Below are 20652 nucleotides of genomic sequence, written 5' to 3'. Positions count from 1 at the left end.
CAAAGGGTTAGCGGGACCTTTGAAGATTTCAACAGGTTCACATGTTCGGTGATTGGAATTAATTTTTGTTATTTTTATTATAACTTCATTAGTACTCATGCGTACGTGTGATTGAACTTTGGCTCGAAAAGTACGTATATTCTCGTGTAAAGCGAGTAAAGCGAGATACTTTGTATATTGCGTTTGCAACAAAATAAATATGCGATTCGGGATTTGAAGACTAATATAGTCGATTGAATATCAAACACGACATGCGTGTTGCTTTATCAAATACCACGTTGCATTTTGTTGTTCTCATTTAAACAACAGGGCAGGCTTCATATATTGATATGACTTGAAAAAAATAATACCAAGGTAACAACAGTCTCCGTCAACTACATATTCAACTATTCTAAATTCTGATCATTTTCTATAATCAAACCGATCTATGTATGTACATAGCATGAGAACAAACAGTAGATTCTATGACAGAATCATTAATAACCATACTAACACGCTTGTGAAGAGTCTCGGTGATTTCAACAAAATGTCTATACCCTTCAGGTATAACACACAGATTACCGACAATCTGCTTTAGATCGTCGACTTTAGATAGTTTTTAATTCATATTATGTATTAGATGTATGATGAGCATTTATAAGAATTATAAATAGGTTTTTGAGCTCTGTTTTTCCTATTATGCTGTACATTAACATTAGAATAATATAATACTATGATTACTAACAAAATTAAATTAAAATTGTAAAATAGAAAATGATTATTAGATCAGTAGCTATTAAACTAGATATAAGATGTGTTGTGAACATAATTTAGTGATAATTAAAAGCATTAAAATATATATATATATATATATATATATATATATATATATATATACATATATATATATATATATATATATATATATATATATATATATATATATATATATATATATATATATATATATATATATATATATAGCATGAGAATTTATAAAACAATATTTTGGGCGACTTTGATTTTGAGTTCGTTAAAGACAGTTTACTTTTATGTGAATATTACATCCTGATCGATTGTATCGTATTGTGTATCGACAAGTCTTTCGTATTCAAAAATCTTTCGGCAGACATTTCTCCCAACAAATCTCCACACTATTAGGTTATTTAAAACCGTATAAATGTACATGCTATCGCATTTACCCCCACTCGATCAACGATGGCCAATTACATTTCGTTTCAGTTTCGCATCGCATTTTGGTCAAGAAATACAACATTGTTCGTGCGTATAGCATTGTTCGGTAGAATTTGACTTTTAATTTTTGTTAGTTTTGAGTACGTGTTTTGAAATATTTACATTAATAAAATTTTAATATAAAATACGTAAGTTTTTGATATTATTAATTTACTTATGGAATACGTATATATTTTATATTAATGGAAAAAATATAGTTTTCAGACGGTAAAAGTAATTGTCAACGTCATGTAATGGACAGCAAAACTTACAGTAATATAATTTAAGAAGTCGCATTGAATTATATTGTAATAATATTATATAGTTAAATAAGAAATGATTTTAAAAAATAAAGAAATTATTTTATGTCCTTTCAATGTTACAATGTATATTTATAGAAACATCTGAAGAAAATTACATTGTATTTTATTTGTTAATGTTCGTACCCACATCAACAAAGGTCATATTATTGAACGAGACTGCCACAATATATAAATTGAACTTAAATGATCCCAAGATGTGTGGCTAAGATTTGTTTATATTATTATAAGATTAGTTGTAACTCAATTTAAAATGTTTTATTTGATTTTTTTCTGTCAAAAAGCGAATAAATGTCCGAACCCCTGTCACTAATAGTCACATTACATACGTGATTGTCGCAATATATACATTGAACTTTAATTATCTGAAGTATGTACATATTTACATATTTATTTACACTATTTATACCTTCCTTTTTTTTGGAACTCAATTTTTGAGTATTTTATTTAGATTATTTGTGTCACAAGATGTTCATATCACTACTAGTCATATTTTTGTAAGTGTGCGTCATACAAATCGAGCTTGATTTATCCTAAAATTTGTACGTAGCTAAAATCTTTTCAGATAACCGTTTCTTTTTAGAATATTTTTTCGTAAATTTTGACACTTTAAATCTTGCCACTTACAGTTTAGTAATGAACTTAAAGCTTTGATATTTAAAATAACAAAAACACCAATAATTTTATTTTACTACCGCCATGTATAAAACTAAAGACTACATAGACGTCACCCAGATTTCAAATTTGCAAACTTCACACGAGTCTTAAACGATATCGTAATGGCGGAGGATCCATTTACTTATATTGATGACCAAAATGAGCAATATGGCAAAGTATGAAAACGATCGGATAAGAGGCAAACTTTTTCCTGAATTGTAATCGTAAGTGAAACGTAAGGAGGTATGTAAAAATATATAATTCCTAAACAATAGTAATGGTTATTTGAGGGAAAAATAATAAAATCTTTGGAAGTGCAACAATTTTCAAGGGGGGCAATTTTTTTGCGGAGCGTTCTGTTTTAAAGTCCTGTGATATACATATGGTCACCCTATGACTAGTTTTGGCTAGTCTTGTTGATTCAATACAATTGATTTCCTTTGTAAATTTAATTTTATACTTTTAATTAAATGTATATACATATTCTAAGAGGTCCGCAGCTTGCAAATCTAAATGGCAAAATGGCCAACAAAAAAAGGTTAAGAATCTCCGACTTATGTACGTTTATATCATACCATATGCGAGTCGAAAATTGCAAAGTACATACATACGTACACATTACATATATATATAGTTGATTAAAATGCGACAAAATAATAAATATGTACATAATTGCATAAGTGCACTCAAACACAACATAAAAATAAAAATACAATCTGCATAATGTAAACGTGCATTCTATGTTTGCGTTAATAAAACACACGACTTAAAATGATTAAAAGACAAAAAATAAACATTTGTACACGTGAAACGAATAAATACACAACAACGAGAAGAACCACTAACAGAATATTAAAAAAAAGCCAACAAACAACAACAAATAAATAATAATGAATAAACCAACAAGAAAAAAGCTCACAAAACAAAACACCGATGAATCACTATAACAAATGTGTATGACACAATTGATCATTCCGAAGAAATGACACTGTTCGACCCGTGCGATTGCCGACCGCGCATGACGTTGCTTGACCGTTGATAAGCTTCGATATACGCGTACGTGCAAATCGAAGACTGCTGTCAATGCAATAAAATGCTTGAAATTGGCCAAGGTGAAAAGTGTACTAGTTTGAATCATTCTTTGATACCTACTTTGAGATGTCAAAATTATCAAATTGCATAGTCGGTGGTGTCATCCAACTGCATCCATCCGCAAAAACGGGTTTCCAACAACACGAATTATAACAATATATCGATGATGCTCGTTTCAGGAATTGAAAAAAACCTTGTAATTAATAAGATTGAGAACCCAATAATTAATGCATGTGAATTTTGCACGTACAAATATGTAACCAATTCGATAACGGCACAAATTCCTTGACTTATGCTCTTTTTTCTGACCTTATAAAGTTATCATATTGCATGTAAATCATCCTACGTGCAAATGGAGTGTCATCTACGGCTATTCAAGTAAGCTTTTAAGCAAATATGATACAGGTCAAATGTATCATATTTGACATTGTTGTGAACGCCTCGAGCTATCAGTTTTATAGATAGTTTTCTATCAGATCCGTAGAATATATCGACATATTTAGTTTAAGGCGCAGACACAGTGATACACGGCATGCGTTTTTTTTTTTAAGATAGTTTTGAATTTGTAAAAAAAACGTTAGCACGCACGATATATGCTAGGCCAAAATCACCACGTGTTTTCGTTTGTATTTTATCCTTGTATTGATGCCTAGGTAGAATCCATCTGTAAATGGGCATTTCTTTATGTCATTGTTAATTCGTGCGAAATTATTATTTCGAAAAACGATTTAAGGCGAAAAAACTGAATCAAACGGCACGAGCACGTTCTTTACCTTCTATGGTGAAAAATCCGCAGAGGCTTTTTTCTGAAATGTAGCGAAGTTTCTCCTATATTGCTTCAAATATGGGAATCGTCACTATACGAGAAACTTCTCTACATTTAAGAAAAAAGCCTCTGCGGATTATTCACCACAGAAGGCTAAGAACGTGCCCGTGTCATTCGATTCAGTGTTTTCGGCTTAAATCATTTTTCGATATAATAATATCGGACGAATTAGCAAGGACATGAAGACACGCCTATTCACAGCTGTAGTATAACTGGGCATGCCGTGCCGTACGATTGCAATGTTGATAAAAAATATATTCACGTTAATTACTTCTAATTTTCATTTTTTTTATTGGTTTGAATTTGATTAAAGAAATATTTTTGTTTGTCAACGGCACGAGGACACGTACATTTACAGCTGATGTTTTTCATTAGTTGAATTTAATTAAAGATTTTTTTTGTCAATGACATGAAGATACGCCCATTTACAGCTAGAGTCTACCTAGGCATGCTGTGCCGTACGATTCCAATGTTGATAAAAAATATATTCAAAGAATATCGGAAGTAAATTACATCTAATTTTAATTTTTTCATTGGTTTGAATTTGATTAAAGGAATATTTTTTGTCAACGGCATGAAGACACGCCCATTTACAGCTGCAGTCTATCTAGGCATGCTGTGCCGTACGATTTCAATGTAGATACAAAATGAATTCATGCAAAGAAAGAATCTCGGAAGTAAATTACTTTTAATTTTCATTTTTGTCATTGGTTTGAATATAATTTTTTTATCAACGGCATGAAGATACGCCCATTTACAGCTGCAGTCTACCTAGGCATGCTGTGCCGTACGATTTCAATGTAGATAAAAAATGAATTCATGCAAAGAAAGAATCTCGGAAGTAAATTACTTTTAATTTTCATTTTTGTCATTGGTTTGAATATAATTTTTTTATCAACGGCATGAAGATACGCCCATTTACAGCTGCAGTCTATCTAGGCATGCTGTGCCGTACGATTTCAATGTAGATACAAAATACTTCCATGCAAAGAAATAATCTCGAAAGTAAATTACTTGAAATTTTTATTCGAGATTTTTTATTTCATTGTTTAACGAGTCGAAAATGATCCCGAAATTGTATTGACGTTGAAAAATAATTTCGTCTGAAAAAATACGGCCCGAAAAGAATTCTTGAGAGAGGTTGGTTTATCTGATCAGTCGGAAAACTGTCAATGTCAAAACTGTCAGTATTTTTTATTTTTTATTTACAAGGCTTTTCTTATGTATAGCTGACTTTAGAAGTGTTGAGTTCTAGATTGGTCGATCGTCGAGTGTCATTTCTTCGGTCGGTGGGTGGTTGTTTGGTTGGGTGGGTGGGTGGGTGATGAACGTTTTGTTGTTTGAAAGATTGAGTACCTGAGTGGTATCTCTTCTCGTTGTGGGTGACCCTGCGTTGAGCGCGGCGTGCTCGAGGAGGCGCCGGGCGAGAGCCTCCGCCCCCGGCGCCCCCAGTCGACGCCGGCGCCCCCGTCGTCGCGGCGCCAACTGTCACATACAATCCCTCACGTCAACAATACCCTCGTTTTCAAAGCACTTTGGCTTCGACGTCATATAATATATGTATGCACGTTTGTCGTATGTAGTCTACCAACTCCTAAAACTACGACATGTCACCATAACAGATGCACTCTGATAGGACTAAGAACAATCGAAGGTGAAACTACAATGGATTGTGATTGACTTTCACTAACTATCATTTTTATTTGATTTATTATATTATTATATCGCACTTAAAGTATGGAACGCTGTATGCTAGGTGACGAGATATAGAACACGGAGTATGGTATCATGATAAAGTGGAGAGCGAAGAGATCAGCTAGGAGTTTTGGGCCCTCTACAATAATTTATCCTGGCCCCCTCACCTCCCCCTTAAATTGATTTTTAAAAATACGAGATAAAGTAATCAAAATTGTTTGTTGGTACATATTTACGGTGACCGTAAAAATGCACTCTCGAGACACCCAAACTTGCTCAAAGATGCTCAAGGAGAACTAATGCAATATTTTATTTATTTATTTTATTTTTTTATTTAATTTACACCAAGAAGGCCTAACAGGTAAACCCAATGCGCCTTCCTGGCCAAAGACAATTATATAAACATATATGTACACCATCCATATATACACAAATACTTAAACGTATACACAAATACACATACATATATACATAAATATAAAAATACACATATATACATATACATACATACACACCTACATATACATATACACATACATTACATACATCCATAAACATACAAACATTATACATGCATATAATTCCATAAAAAAGCGTCAAGGGGTAGTTGTATGTTATCCGAGGGTGCTAGCCTTTTTTTGTGAAATTCTATTGCGTAAGTTCTTTTTGAGCGTCTTTGAAAATGAGGACTGAAACTGCGCTACTGTTCAGTGCAATTTAGTGCATCTTTCCGGGAACCCATATTTACATAGGACTATTAAGGCGAAAACACACAGCAAGGAAAGTGGCACATGGTTTTATTAGATACTTTTAGACATGCGAAAAAAATGTGGCATGCCCAGCACACACCGGCCCAAAATCACCCCCTGGAGTGTTTTCGGCAAAATTGTATCTTGACAGTGATCGATAGCGGTGTATCCCACATTTGAATACATGTAGGAGAACCCCCACAGCGGGGAGCCAAGCACACGACGTGCCGTTCTTCCCTGTGTGATTTCCCCCTTATAGTCGAAACGATCTAGCATGAGACTTACAATGGCCAGTTACATTCCGTTTCAGTTTCGCATTGCATTTGGTCAAGAAATACAACATTGTTCATGCATGTGGACTTGAAGCCAAATGGCTTTTTATGGTCTGCAACGATACAATCCCATATATATGTATATAAATAAATTTGGACCCCCATTTCATGCTTTGCTATGAGGTAGCTACGCCACTGGAAGATATTCAAATGGCAGTGGACGGGTCACGTAGAAAGAAAAATTGACGAAAAAGTGCTCGAATGACACCCAAGAGAATGTAAAATGGTATAAGACGGCCACATAGGAGATGCGTAGATGAAATTAGAAAAAAAATGTGGGATAATATGGACAAAAGTGGATCAAAATAAGGGCGAATAGATGGTGAATGGCTGTAAATGATGAATTCTCATTTGCATGTACTGTTAAAACGTCAAAAATAGTCAATTCCTTTACAAAACGACTGAGTACCATAATAAAACCGAAGAATAGAAAAAAATGATGTTTATTTTTTTCTTAGATTCTTATTGAAGCCATCAATCGTGTTATTGTATATAAAAATTCAATTAAGAAGGCAGTATGGAACTTCGCGTCGTTGGTTCTTTCTTGAAAACACCGAACAAAACCCAAAAGACTTAAAGTTCATTGTCTGATTTAAATTTGCATCTCAGGACAATGGAAGTCATTAAAAAAATAAACGTCACACTCTAGCGGGAAGACTATTATAAATAATTCATCTAAAAGCTTTCAAAGTGCTTGTGAATACTGAATATAATATTTACTTTAGCACATAAAGGTATTTTCTCGCTGTTTTATTAAGAGATGAAGCAAATACCAGGTAGTAAGTACTTGTGTAGTAGCAACGGTAGACCGCATACGACAATAATGCATACAATATCCACTTATAATAATTACTTTGATGAATGCCAGTCACATGACAAATTTTTGTCAGATTAAATAATTAAATTTCATTATATATTAATTTTTCGCACATAAATGCGAATATGTATGTATGTTAATTATATAACTTCGAAGATTTCTTCTCATACGTAAAATGCAACGCTAATTAGTAATTCAATTCGAATATTTGTGTGATTCACATCACATATTCAGAGGTGTAATTTTTGGAAAAAGACACCTGAGAAAAGCCGGGCACTCTTATTTTCAAATGCACTTCGATCGAAGGGATGAAAGCTTGCACGGGAGAACATGAAGAGATGAGTAAAATTTCCATCGTCTTTTGATCTTTTCATGTATTAGTGAAAATTTTCATCCCTTTAACCTTTTGCCTGTTCGACTACTACAGTACATTGTGTGAATAAATTCTAAGAAATTAACAACTTTGTAGGAGTTATTATAAAATACATATACATTTGGTTATTTGAATATATGTAAATCTAATATTTTATGGTTTGTTAGTTAGGATTGATTTGAAAATATACCTTGTTGTAGTTTTTGAGCGTGGGGGTTGAGAAGTCTAGCTCGTTTCTTCTCATATCCTTTCTGCGTTATATCGCCTGCAAAAATAAGACAAAATAAAATAAATATTATATTTAGACTTAATATATACATATATTGAGTGAATGTGACAGTTGCGCCTCGGCCAGATAATATCTATTTTAAATCGACAAAATTGAGGTTTCGTATTTTCCAGTTTTCTCTTCCGAAACTGGACCAATTTTAAAAAAAATTTCACCATCGGTATGAGAAAGATATTTTCTATGTTTGTCTTTGTATTTTTTTTTTAAATCAACCGTTAAATTAGCACGCTGGACTCTTTTCGTGGGTGTAAAAACGAGGCGATTTTATAGATATTTCGTGGCTCCTAGCTCCTATAAAAAATAACTAAGCAAAAAAATAAAAAGATAGAAACATGCCTGTGGTGGATATCCATAGCATATTAAAAATAGTTTCTCTAGTGCCATAATTGAGGAAGGGAGAAGTGTAATACGTTTGTATGGACAAGGCGCTAGTGTCCAGCTCTCTTATGATAAATTTTACAGTGGGAAACTTTACTAAAATAGCTGAAAAAATTCAATTCGCCAGCTGTGCAAATCCGAGTTGGAAGCTGGCAGTCATCGCGACGGCCTTGATCAATACTACAAAGTGAAGGACGATTGTATTATTAAATATACTATTCCTGTATCGATTGTTACAAATATTTGCATACGTTTGTTTGTGTATACGGAAGTTATTGCACCGTGTTTGTGTATACGTTGGTTTTGTTGATAAACGCCGATATATACGTAGGTACATACATATATATATATATATATATATATATATATATATATATATATATATATATATATATATATATATACATATATATATATATATATACATATATATATATATATATATATATATATATATATATATATATATATATATACATATATATATATATATATATATATATATATATATATATATATATATATATATATATATATATATATATATATATATATATATGCATAATTGTATTAGTCTAAATGTGTATTTACAATATTTCACTCGTTCTCAAAGTGTGGGGCGCCGGCAAATAAATTGATGGTCGGTGCGCGCTCGGTTTACGTCACCGTTTTCGATTTGTCGACCGTTTGACTCTTGACCGTCAAATTTGATTAAATTATTTCATCGTTTAAGCCGACTTCGCCATATTGGTTTGTCGAAAATTGACGGGGTAGCGCCATCTTCTATTCGACGAATCCATTTCGTTGAGCTTTTTGATTTATTTTTATTTTCTACTCTCGAGATTTCCTGCGGAGAGTGTACGAGAACCCTCGAAATATTCTTTGATGAATTTTGTCCAATTGAAATTCGTATTGGAAAATTCGAGCTAAATTTGTATCGTGATTATTAATATCTATATATAATTCCGAAAAAGACTTTGTATGTGAGTATTTTTGGTTGGGAACATCGAAAAGAAGTCAAAGTTTCTATGACGACGATTCGATTGGTTGAATATTATATTTTTTCGATTCAAATAAATTTAATAAAAAAACAAATGAATATTTACTATTAGATTCGTCATGTTTATATTACAAATACTGAGCGAAGCCGGGTAAAACAACTAGTTAATAAAGCTACTTTATTTATTAATATTATTAATGAAACTACTACCAAGTTTGGCCCACTGAATTCGAATATGATAATGATTTTTACAGTTTTTTTGGCTTTCGCAGTCTTCAACTCAAGTATTGTATTACTATACCAAAATTGAGGATTAGAATCAAAAGTCAGATGTTTTTCCTAAGTAGATTAAGATCAAAAAATATTGAAATAGAAAACCAACGAAAAATTAAAGAAATAAGCTCATGAAATAAATCATGGAAAAAATGTGTAAAATTAGTAAAAAGTAAATTTTTGACATTAAAAATTATTTAATTCTTGATAATTAAATTTAAGTATTTTAAAGCATTTAAAAATCACAATCAATAAGAAAAACATCTGGCTATTGGTTCCAATACTAACAACTGGCACAGTAATCTATATTTATAAAAATCAATGTTTGTCTGTCACGTATGCATTCCTATACCATTCAACCGACTGCGATGAAACGTATATGGGTTATTATGTGTATGTCCGTGATGGTTTCTGTAAAAAAATATCGCCCAAAAACGGAAACGGGAATGAGTGGCATTGCATAGCAAATAATTTCAAAGCAGTTCACAGCTTGCGTTGTTGGGGTAAAATAAATAAACAATTGAATAATTGAAAAAGTGTACTTGTACGACTAAAATAAAAAGTGTTTTATTTTAGTCAAGTCAAGTTCACCGCCTGCGCTTTTTCTACAAATGGGAACTGGAATTGCATGCGTTATTGTGTCATTGCAACGCATGCCGGGTTCAGCTAGTACTATTATATATTTTGAATTAAAGCCCAAAAATTGCGCATATTTTTAAACGCTCATATTTCATAAGCGAGAAAAAAACCAACAAATACCATTGCCATATTCGAATTTAGTGGGTCGAACTGAGTAATGTTCGTTTGTAATATTTTTTAATAAGTTTTTTTATATTTAATTAAAAAATAAATCGACGAACAACTTTAAACAGTCTGCTGTGTGAAGTAATGTTCATTGAAGTTTTGGTTAAATGTATTTCTTTATTTATGTTTTTACGCCTCGTGTTGTAATGTTCGTCTGTAGCGTGTTTAGTCATTGAGACGAATCGAGTCTCAACGGAATAAATGACTATAGTCTTGAAAACTGAAGTAGAAAGTTTGATAAAATATATGTATGTATCTATATTTATTCAGAAGAAAAAAAAATCGGCATATTTGGAAGCTGCGGTGACTATACACATTAATTTTGAATAAACGAATACATATGTACGTTCTAAAATATATACAGTTCAATTTGAACTATTCAACAATAGTCGATCCGATGTAGCGTAAGCGTGTAGAACTAGCATACTGTCGCATTCGTGCAATGTGTTGATAACAATAACATTGAAAGGACATAAATAGCTAACTAACCGAGCTTGCTGTCAGATTGAAATGAAGTAAAATTATTATTATTATTTTTTAATTATTTCTTATTAATTATATAATATTATTACAATATAATTCAATGCAAGGTCTTTAATAATAATACTGTAAGCTTTGCTGTCCATAACATGACGTTGACAATTACTTTTATCGTCTGAAAACTATAAATTTCCATTAATAAATAAATATATACGTACTCCATAAAGAAATTAATAATATAAAGAACTTACGTATTTTATATTAAAATTTTATTATACTTCAAAATACGAAACACGAACTCAAAACTAACAAATAATACGAACAATGTTGTATTTCTTGACCAAAATGTAATCGAAACTGAAACGAAATGTAATTGGCCATCGTGGGTCGAGAGGGAGGGGGAGGGGGGGGGAAATGTGATAACATTTACATTTTATGTGTCTCATGATTGGCCCGATAAAACATATCACGATATACATACATACATATTTATATACAAAAATAAACTCTGTTCTGTGAAAAGTAATGTATGTATATGTAGGGTATAGTTGAAGTCGACGAATATTTGGGATCTCTAGTGGAGACATTGTTGAAAATTCGATTCAATTTTATGGAAAATCTGACTCCCCCCACCACCCCCCTCCCTCCGTACATATACCGGTATAAAGTGAAGTCTTAATTCAACAACAGATCCTTCAAAATTTGCCAACGAAAGGACCTCTCGAGCGACTCACTCTCGATTGTGAAAGTTAAAACGAGACGCGAGGCGAAAATTCCGACGCGTTACAAGTACCCAAGAGAAAAAAGTGCACAAGATGAATCATAACAAAAGTATGAAGACGTCGAGGGTTAAGATTGAGGTCAAAGAGAAGACTACATATATGCCCACTACAGACTACACCTGTTGGCCAATGTAGTGAGAATAATAGGAGTTTGGACGTACGTTGGTTTTCGAAATGCGAAAGAGGTGTGTGCAGAATGTGTCGTGTCTGCCCGGTGGAGCAAAAGCGAGAGGACAAGCAAATTTAGTTGGCAAGCTGCGGTTTCGCAAACGTGATAAAGCTGACTAACCGATCGTGGCCAAGGTTCACCACCGACTGATTGGAGACCAGGTCTCAACCAACAACACCTTTCGCATACACAAAGAGTTGCAATATGCGCACGCGCATCGGGATAAAAAATTGGTGACCTCACCCAATCAGAACAACGATCCTTTGCAGCCAGTGGTCGTGGACCTTTTTCCTCATCCGCCAAGGACCCACCCGTTGGAAAAAACGGTCTCTAACAAACGAGTATCTACAGTTGTGTAGTTACAAAACCATATGAATGTCCATGGCAACCTGATTCCTCGCGGATGATTTATTTATTATTTCGATAATAATAATAACAATAACCAATGTGATCTGACAGGTTGCCCCAAAGTGTCACACCAGTATTACAAAAAAAAAAAAAAAAATTACAAAGAAAAAAACAATAAAAATTACCAATCATTCATCTCATTCAAATAGAATCGTGTTGAATCTCATGAAACTGACCAGCTCATCAACATGACAATTGAACAGGTCCAAATGTTCATCTATCACATTAAGGGCGGTTTCAGACTAGCGTATTTTTCTGCGCGTATACCGTCGTTTCGGCATACGCGCGCTACATTTCGCGCTTCAAAAAACCGGACGCGCGTACACTGGCTTATTCCGGCGTTTTCGCTCGGACCGGTAGTGGTGATTTAGTATCAACATGGATAATACGAGCTTATAAGCGCGTCTACGCTCGTACGAGTTGCGCGTATGGAAAACGCCGCGCCTATACGCGCCTACGTACACTTCAAAAAACGAGATTATACGCGCGTATAAAACGCTAGTCTGAAACCGCCCTAAGGAACCGTAAAGCCTCTACAAGATACGAGTTATTGAAAGTAGACGTTTTCGCAGGAATAGGTTGGAAAAAAGTAAACGATGACGCAAAGCTCTATCGAAAATTTAAATTCCAATAAAATCGAAGGGTTGTCAGTTCTTCCTTTTAATACTCCAAAGAAATATTTAGAAATGGCGATAATTCTCGAAGATAGTGAGTCAAAGCCTAGCATACTGTGTAAAAAGGCAGTGGGAAATAAATAGGGGTGATATTTATATTTCCTCATATAAAGGCATCTAAGATCTACTTTTTTTGAAATATTTCTATCAAGAGAGAGAATTTAATTTCAGTGGGACTCCAAATTACAAACCCAAACTCTAATATGCTCCGGACAAGCGAAGAATAAAGCAACACCATTATACTTGGATCTTGGAGGTAGTGAGCATTGCGCAAAACAAATCCAAGCATTTTGGTAGTCCTACAGCACATATCTGAAATATGAGTCGAAAATTTGAAGTCGCTCCTAAACAGTATGCCAAGATCAACAGTTGAGTCAGTTCGCGTTAGCTAATAATGCTCGTCGGACTCAATATATAATACATATGTACAATATGTTACAGTAAGAGCGTCAAATATCGAATCGGTACACCCTAGGGTTTCTGATCCGGGTCGACCCGGGAATTCACGGAATTTTTGCTGTCCCGTGACTTGTTATCTCAAATCCCGGGAATTGTATTTTAAAAAATCTTGAAAATATACAACATTTTCACGACTGCACGAAGGGAAATAATAAATCAAATACACAAAGAATCGCAAAATATTCTCAAAGGTTTGTTGTTTAAGAGTAAGTAAAGCGCATTCCCCGAACGTGGAGGTATTATGAACATAATGGTTCTGTGCGTTTGGCGAAAATCGTTACTTGTAATTCTATTTTTAGAAAATCTCAATACGAAGGACTTGACCTTACCGATGAATTATTCCAAGAATTGAAAATTAAAATCGAAGAAAAAAGAAGCCTAAAACTGATTATTTTTAATAATTATAATTTTATACCGAACAAAACCTTTTTTAAATTTCGTAATAAAAGCGAATGTATGTATGTATATCCTACGGGGAAACTATTATGAAGTGAGTATACCCTTCTTGTATTGACGATTCCACAATGGAAGAAACTCTTATCAAAGACAAATATACAAAATAACGTAAATAAAAATAACGGTATTATCTTCGAGTTTAGGGGGTCTACGTGACGAGACAGAATGTTAAATGACAGAAAACGCAAATATCGGAAGGCAAAGATCGAAAATCGAAAGATCTTAAGTCGAAAGATCAAAAAAAAAATGGTGCATGGTAAACGGTACATACTCACTTAATTTGCGCGAGCAGGATACAACAGGAACAAGAGGCACATGCTTTTCCTCCCGTATTCTGCGCGCGCGCATTAATACGGGAGGAAAAGCCTGTTCCTCTTGTTCCTGTTGTATGTACCGTTTACCATGCACCATTTTTTTTTGTTGATCTTTCGACTTAAGATCTTTGCCTTCCGATATTTGTCATTTAACATTCTGTCTCGTCACGGAGACCGGAGTTTAGGTTAGGTTAGGTTGTACATATGTACTTGTTAATAATGTCCTGTTATTCTTTTCGCAAGCATTTACTGCGTACGACTAGCTTGTGTATAAATTTACCAGTAAACGTGTTCATTCATTCTCCCGTGTATACTGTTACTGGGTGATTTTGATGATGCATACGCTTGCTGGTCAATGTATACTGATTCGAGCTTTACACTATCACAGTAAAATATATATAAAATAAAAACCCGTAGTATTCTCAAAATTTGGTATACAATATCATCAATCAGATTGATTGATCGATCCATTTCTATTTCTATTTCTATGTATGTATATTATTTATCCAATTATATTATATCACTCAATGTTTAATTATGCGTTGTCTTATTAAGTCATATTTTAGTTTTTATTAAGATACATATATTATTATATGTTTTGTAAAAATCTATAATTGAGCTCAGACGTTATTTTATTATATTTATTCTTTATCTGAGGTCTGTTGATTTTTCTATAAATAAATAAATAAAGACTCTTTATTAGCACTACCATACATATGTATGTCCCGGTAGTATGGGACAAGTCCCAGTTTATAAATAGATCTATATCCTAGTGCCATTAGTCAGTTGTCTCGGTTTTCTATCTAGCAGTTAGCTAGACAAAAACAACTTAAGAAAAATAAGAAAATGTGAGAGCGAAAGGTGAAAAGGCCAAGGGGAGACAAGGACAAGTGCGATCATATCCACGTCCTTTCGCTCATTTCACGGTCATTTCGCTGTGACCTTTTCACCGGATGACCTGTAATTATTTAATCGTATACAGAGACGTACGAAGGGGCTTCGGGGATCCGGGCTTCAAAATCCGTGGGCGTCAAAATTATCTTCACACATTTGCGAAACATTTTTACCCTTTTACCCTTTACCCTTTCACCCTTTTACATTTTCTCGGGCACCATTTCAGAACTATCACGGTTCACCTCGCTGATTAAATCATAAACCATTGAATCGTTAAATTGGAAGAAGTTGAAAGTTTAATGTAAGCGTAGCAATCGAAGACATGGAGTCTTTGAAAGGTTGCTATCTCGTATTTTTCATCCGCACAAGTAACGCCGGGCGAAACTCGGAAATGCCCGGTAATGTCGTCTAGTCTATAATATAAATGAATGTTTTCCGATATGCAGATTTTCAAATTTAGACAACCTTATAATATCCTAACTAAGACTAGACGAAGTATGGTAGATGTCGAAGTCATTTGAAGAAATTTTTTCACAACGATGCCCGGAAATGCCTGTCATATACGGCAAGTTTAGTATTGGAAGAAAAAATTTAACCCTTTGAATGCTGACCGACGCCGATCGGCGTTTTGCCAACAAGTCCATGGGCCTGAAAAACGCCGATAGGCGTTGTATTTTGAGCATGTACAAAGTAAACAAGAATACTAGGTGCTAAGCTTTTCCAGGTAGTATTGAAAAAAAAAATTGATCATGGGTCGTGTAATCCGTGTCAACGTTTATAAAGATCGTATAACAAAATTACCATAACAAAATTGGAATGGAAATCCTCAACTGCTGAGTATTTTAGATTGTGGCTTGGCATTTATATTGTGAGCATTACATTTTAACAACAATGAAAAAGATGGAACTAGTTTTGGAAGAATACATTAATTAATATACTTCTTTTGTTTATTTTATATTGTTGCAAGATATATTAGAGAGTCTAAACACAACTTTACAAAACTCGAAATCCTCGGCGGTAGTTATCTAGGGTTTGTTTGGATTAGCTACAATTTTTATACCTGCTTTCTATTGGATTTATAAATAATTCTATTATAGTTGGATATGTTGGCGAAATTTTCAGCGTGGCGGGCTTTCAACAGAAAAGATGCCAGCACTCAAAGGGTTAAGGAATAATTGATAAAAAAAAAAGTGAACAATTACAGCAGATACATATCCCTCATTATGCCAGTGTTTAAATTTACAGCAGATACATCAAGACCCAAGAGTATGCCAGTGTTCAAATTTTTCTTTTAAAACTTATTGGAAGACACATTTCTGATTAGCAGTTGTATGCATTTATGAAGACATTGAACAGGTCTCCGAAAACTCTTCCATTTTAAACAAAGGGTTTCAGGAAACACTAAGACCACATAATATACTGAGCAATACTAGCACATTGTCCGATTTTTTTTTGCACCAACACGTCCTTCTACCTGAACCACTGTTTGATTATGCACACGCATAAGCATTTAGCCTAGATATTTCAACTTTGCGATTTGCCCAAGGCGAATTCTCAATTTTTTCTTGACGGGCGGTGATTCAAAGACGTCGAGAGGATGTGCCAAATTCGTCCTGATACAAGTTCTACTCAGGTACTACATTGCTCATTGTAAATGCAAAATTAGCATGTAATTAAAAATCCGAAATGTCGACTTGTTCTATAGACGTTGGGTCTGTTATTTTGTAATATCGTAATAGAGTTCTTGAACGAAAGTACACTATTTTCTCGATTTGCGTTGTAGAAACGATTCACGAAAAAGCGCGTTTTTCTATTTTGGGAAACGTACGTACGTATATATCGTAATATATACGTACGAGTCATCATTTTCTGTTTTTTAATGGCGAATTGATCATCAGCTGATCTCTATTCGTCATACGCACTTTGCAAAAATGTAATATACAATGTATAGACATGTCTTGTATAGCTAAGTTGACCATATTTTTTTGAAGAAAATAAAGAGTTTTAGTTTATAACATTTATTATAAAACATAAGCATACAATTTTATACAATCATATTATTACACATTATTGAAATTTAAAAGAAATTTACCGATCGAATTTATACGTTAAGTAAAAATATTGAAATAGAAAACCAATCCTTATAAACGTTGTAAAGTGAAAAATATACGAAATAAGATCAATACATCGAGGAGAAAAGCATATTTTTGTCTTTTAAAATTCGCTAGATAACGAAGTATTTTAAAGCATTGAAAAATCACAATCAATGGGAGAAACATCTGACTAATGATTCCAGGACTATTTGGCAACGCAACACTAGTTTATTTTAAGTTAAAAACTATAAAAGTCGAAAAACTGTAAAAATTGCCCATATTTTTAAACGCTCAAAAAGAAACCAACAAAAATCATTATCATATTCGAATTTAGTGGATCAAACTAAGTAAATATTGATTAGTTCTGATAATTTGTTGTTGCTCAGGATAATCAATACAGGTTTGATAAAATTTATGAATTATACATTAAAATATTTATGGCGATAGTTGATATTACAAAAGGGCAATTTTAGAAAATAAATAAATCTAAAGGACAAAGCAGTGAAATAAAAGACTGTCCTCTTAATAAAGGACATATGGTCAGCGTATCCATAGCGAAAGATTTATCTAATGGTGCGTACGCACGAAGCCAACGAAGGGCACCACAGGCCAACTTAACTGAAACCAGTAGCGTACAAAATATAGAAATAAAAATTTAATTAAATATCAAATAATCAATGATGATCTAATTTTATCTCAATCACGAAAATTTATTTAAATTGTGTATGTTCTGTTTTAACTTTCAATATTTAATTTGAATTTTAATATAATAATTATAATTTTATTGTTATTTGAATTTAATTTTAATATAATAATAATAGTTTTAATTTTGATATTTATTCAATATTTTGCACGCTACATACTGGTTTCAGTTAAGTTGGCCTGTGATGCCCTTTGTTGGCTTGCGTACGCACTTCCCGTGCCCTTCGTTGGCTTCGTTGCATACGCACCATAACGACAATTCTTTTCGTTGATGGATCACATTTTTAATGAAAAAATTAAGCTTTTAAATTAATATTGAAACATGATGGAAGTAATGGTTCTAGGTAAATTGCTCAAATGTCATGTTGTTTAAAATACGAGTTCCTCGAATGTCAATTGCTCGAAATAAAAAAAAATGTGATGAATGTACTAGCGAGTAAGCAGCGATGAAATTGAAATCTTTGAAATGAAATGATGACAGCGGTTTAGCCGAATGATTTAAATTCCACGCGTGTAAGATCATCGCCCTCGGAGTGAGCGACAAATCGGATAATGGCTAAGTATTAATGTGGTTAATGGCTCAATCGATATGACAATCTCTGATGTCAGACGGCAGTGGGGGGGGGGGGGGTTGTTGGGGTAGTGAAAATAGCAAGGGGAGCGAAAATTGCACTCCAACGCAAACACAATCAATAAAGACCTGAACTGAAATTATTTATTCAGCGTTGTTTGTACGCAAAAAAAGCATTCAAAGTTACACAATTCTTCAGATAAGGTTAATGTTCTAGAATGTCCATATTTAAGAATTGTGTGTTGTATTTGAATTATTAGAAAATCATGAATGGACATTTATGAAAATAAAAACATCGATTTTAATATTTATAAACAGACCCATCCCAAGAATTCTGCCAGGACAGATATAAAAAAAACCAGTATTGTACTGGTAAAACCAGTACGAATGGTCACCTTATACTATAATATATGTAATACATTTGGTCGTTTACTATTAAGAACTTTCATATAAAAAATATAAAAGCGAATTTTAAATTTTATTTATTAATTAATAAATTCATATTATTTCATTATACATAATATTATATTCGTATCTAAATATTAATATAGGAAAGTTTTCCAATCGTTATAACAAAACTGCTCGTTTAAAATATGTACTTATCTCAATTTTAATCATTAATTAAATATATTTGCATAATATTCAAGGTCGAATTGTACCTACCATTATGTTAATTTTAAACGTTTTGATTCGAATACGATTTTTTTTTTGTATGAAAGTTTGGTTCGTCGTCGATAGAGGGCTAAGCAAATTTTACAATTTTCGCACATATAAACATTTTAATTTAAAATTGTATTTATTATAATGTAAATAAATGTAAACATTAAATATATTTATAGTATAATTAAAGGCAAGCATCTGTCGAAAATTTATATAATTTATTTCCCATTTAAATTATTTCATTTTTATTCAAAATATAATACATGGAACTTTAACTGATTTTTATGGTTACATTTTATTTACAATGAAATAATTTATGTATTGAATTTTAAATATGTATCACGGAATAAAAAAATAAAAATAAAAATTGAAAAGAAAATAAATTTAAATACGTCTATACATTAGAGCCCTCTTTTTACGATTTAAAAAATACATAAATAAAATATCACTTTCATTTTAACAAAAAATCATTGTTCATTTTTTTTCTTTACTTTTTTTCACATATTTTATGAATGGGATTGAAATTCTAGCCAAAAATATTCACAATGAAGAGAGAAAATAACCGCGAAAAATAAATTAAGTTATATTTTGTTGGAGGCAACTTGAAGAGTACATTTTTTAAAAATTCAAACAAAGAACCCTGGATTCATATTTCCGCCCAACTCCCGCATCCCAACTGACGAATTCTAATGAATTCTTAATTCTTCATTATAAATGCGGCAAATTTTCACATCAGAAAACATTTATGCTCTCTTTATTTTACACGCACATACATATGTATATGTTTTCTAAATAAATGAACAAATGTAATCCATACTTTACTCGATTTTCTCTAAGTAAAGTTTGCTAGTTTTGTCTAAAAAAAATTGCCAAGACAGATCCGTACAAAATGACACCAACGAAATCAGATATCATCATTTCCAATGAAGAAAACAACGGGAAACTAATCGAGAAAAAACCTAGCAAAAACAGCTTCACAGCATGGTACAAATGTTTGATATAGATTCATTGAATTTATGATGAAACCAGTTACAAAAAAAAATTGCCTTTACATCATATCTTAACCCTTTGAATGCTAACCAACGCCGATTGGCGTTTTGCCAACAAATCAATGGGGCTAAAAAACGCCGAAGGGCGTTGTATTTTGAGCATATACAAATTGAACAAGAACAC

At 32.8% G+C, this 20652-nt stretch overlaps 1 protein-coding gene across 3 annotated transcripts in view; it reads right to left on the bottom strand.

Annotated features, from left to right (window-relative positions):
- DIP2 (disco-interacting protein 2) overlaps positions 1 to 20652 on the bottom strand; it is a 154898-nt gene that overhangs the window by 36717 nt on the left and 97529 nt on the right. For 2 of the 3 annotated variants that reach the window (XM_077445955.1, XM_077445956.1), the window contains exon 2: positions 8264 to 8338. In XM_077445955.1, the coding sequence (XP_077302081.1) occupies positions 8264 to 8338 (75 nt within the window). Of the gene's footprint in view, positions 1 to 5463; positions 5593 to 8263; positions 8339 to 20652 lie in introns of all 3 variants that reach the window. The other variant, XM_077445954.1, reaches the window with a different exon arrangement.

The sequence above is a fragment of the Arctopsyche grandis genome, chromosome 2, assembly GCF_051622035.1.
Source record: "Arctopsyche grandis isolate Sample6627 chromosome 2, ASM5162203v2, whole genome shotgun sequence".
Lineage (NCBI taxonomy): Eukaryota > Metazoa > Arthropoda > Insecta > Trichoptera > Hydropsychidae > Arctopsyche > Arctopsyche grandis.
This window is presented reverse-complemented; position numbering and strand designations above follow the sequence as displayed.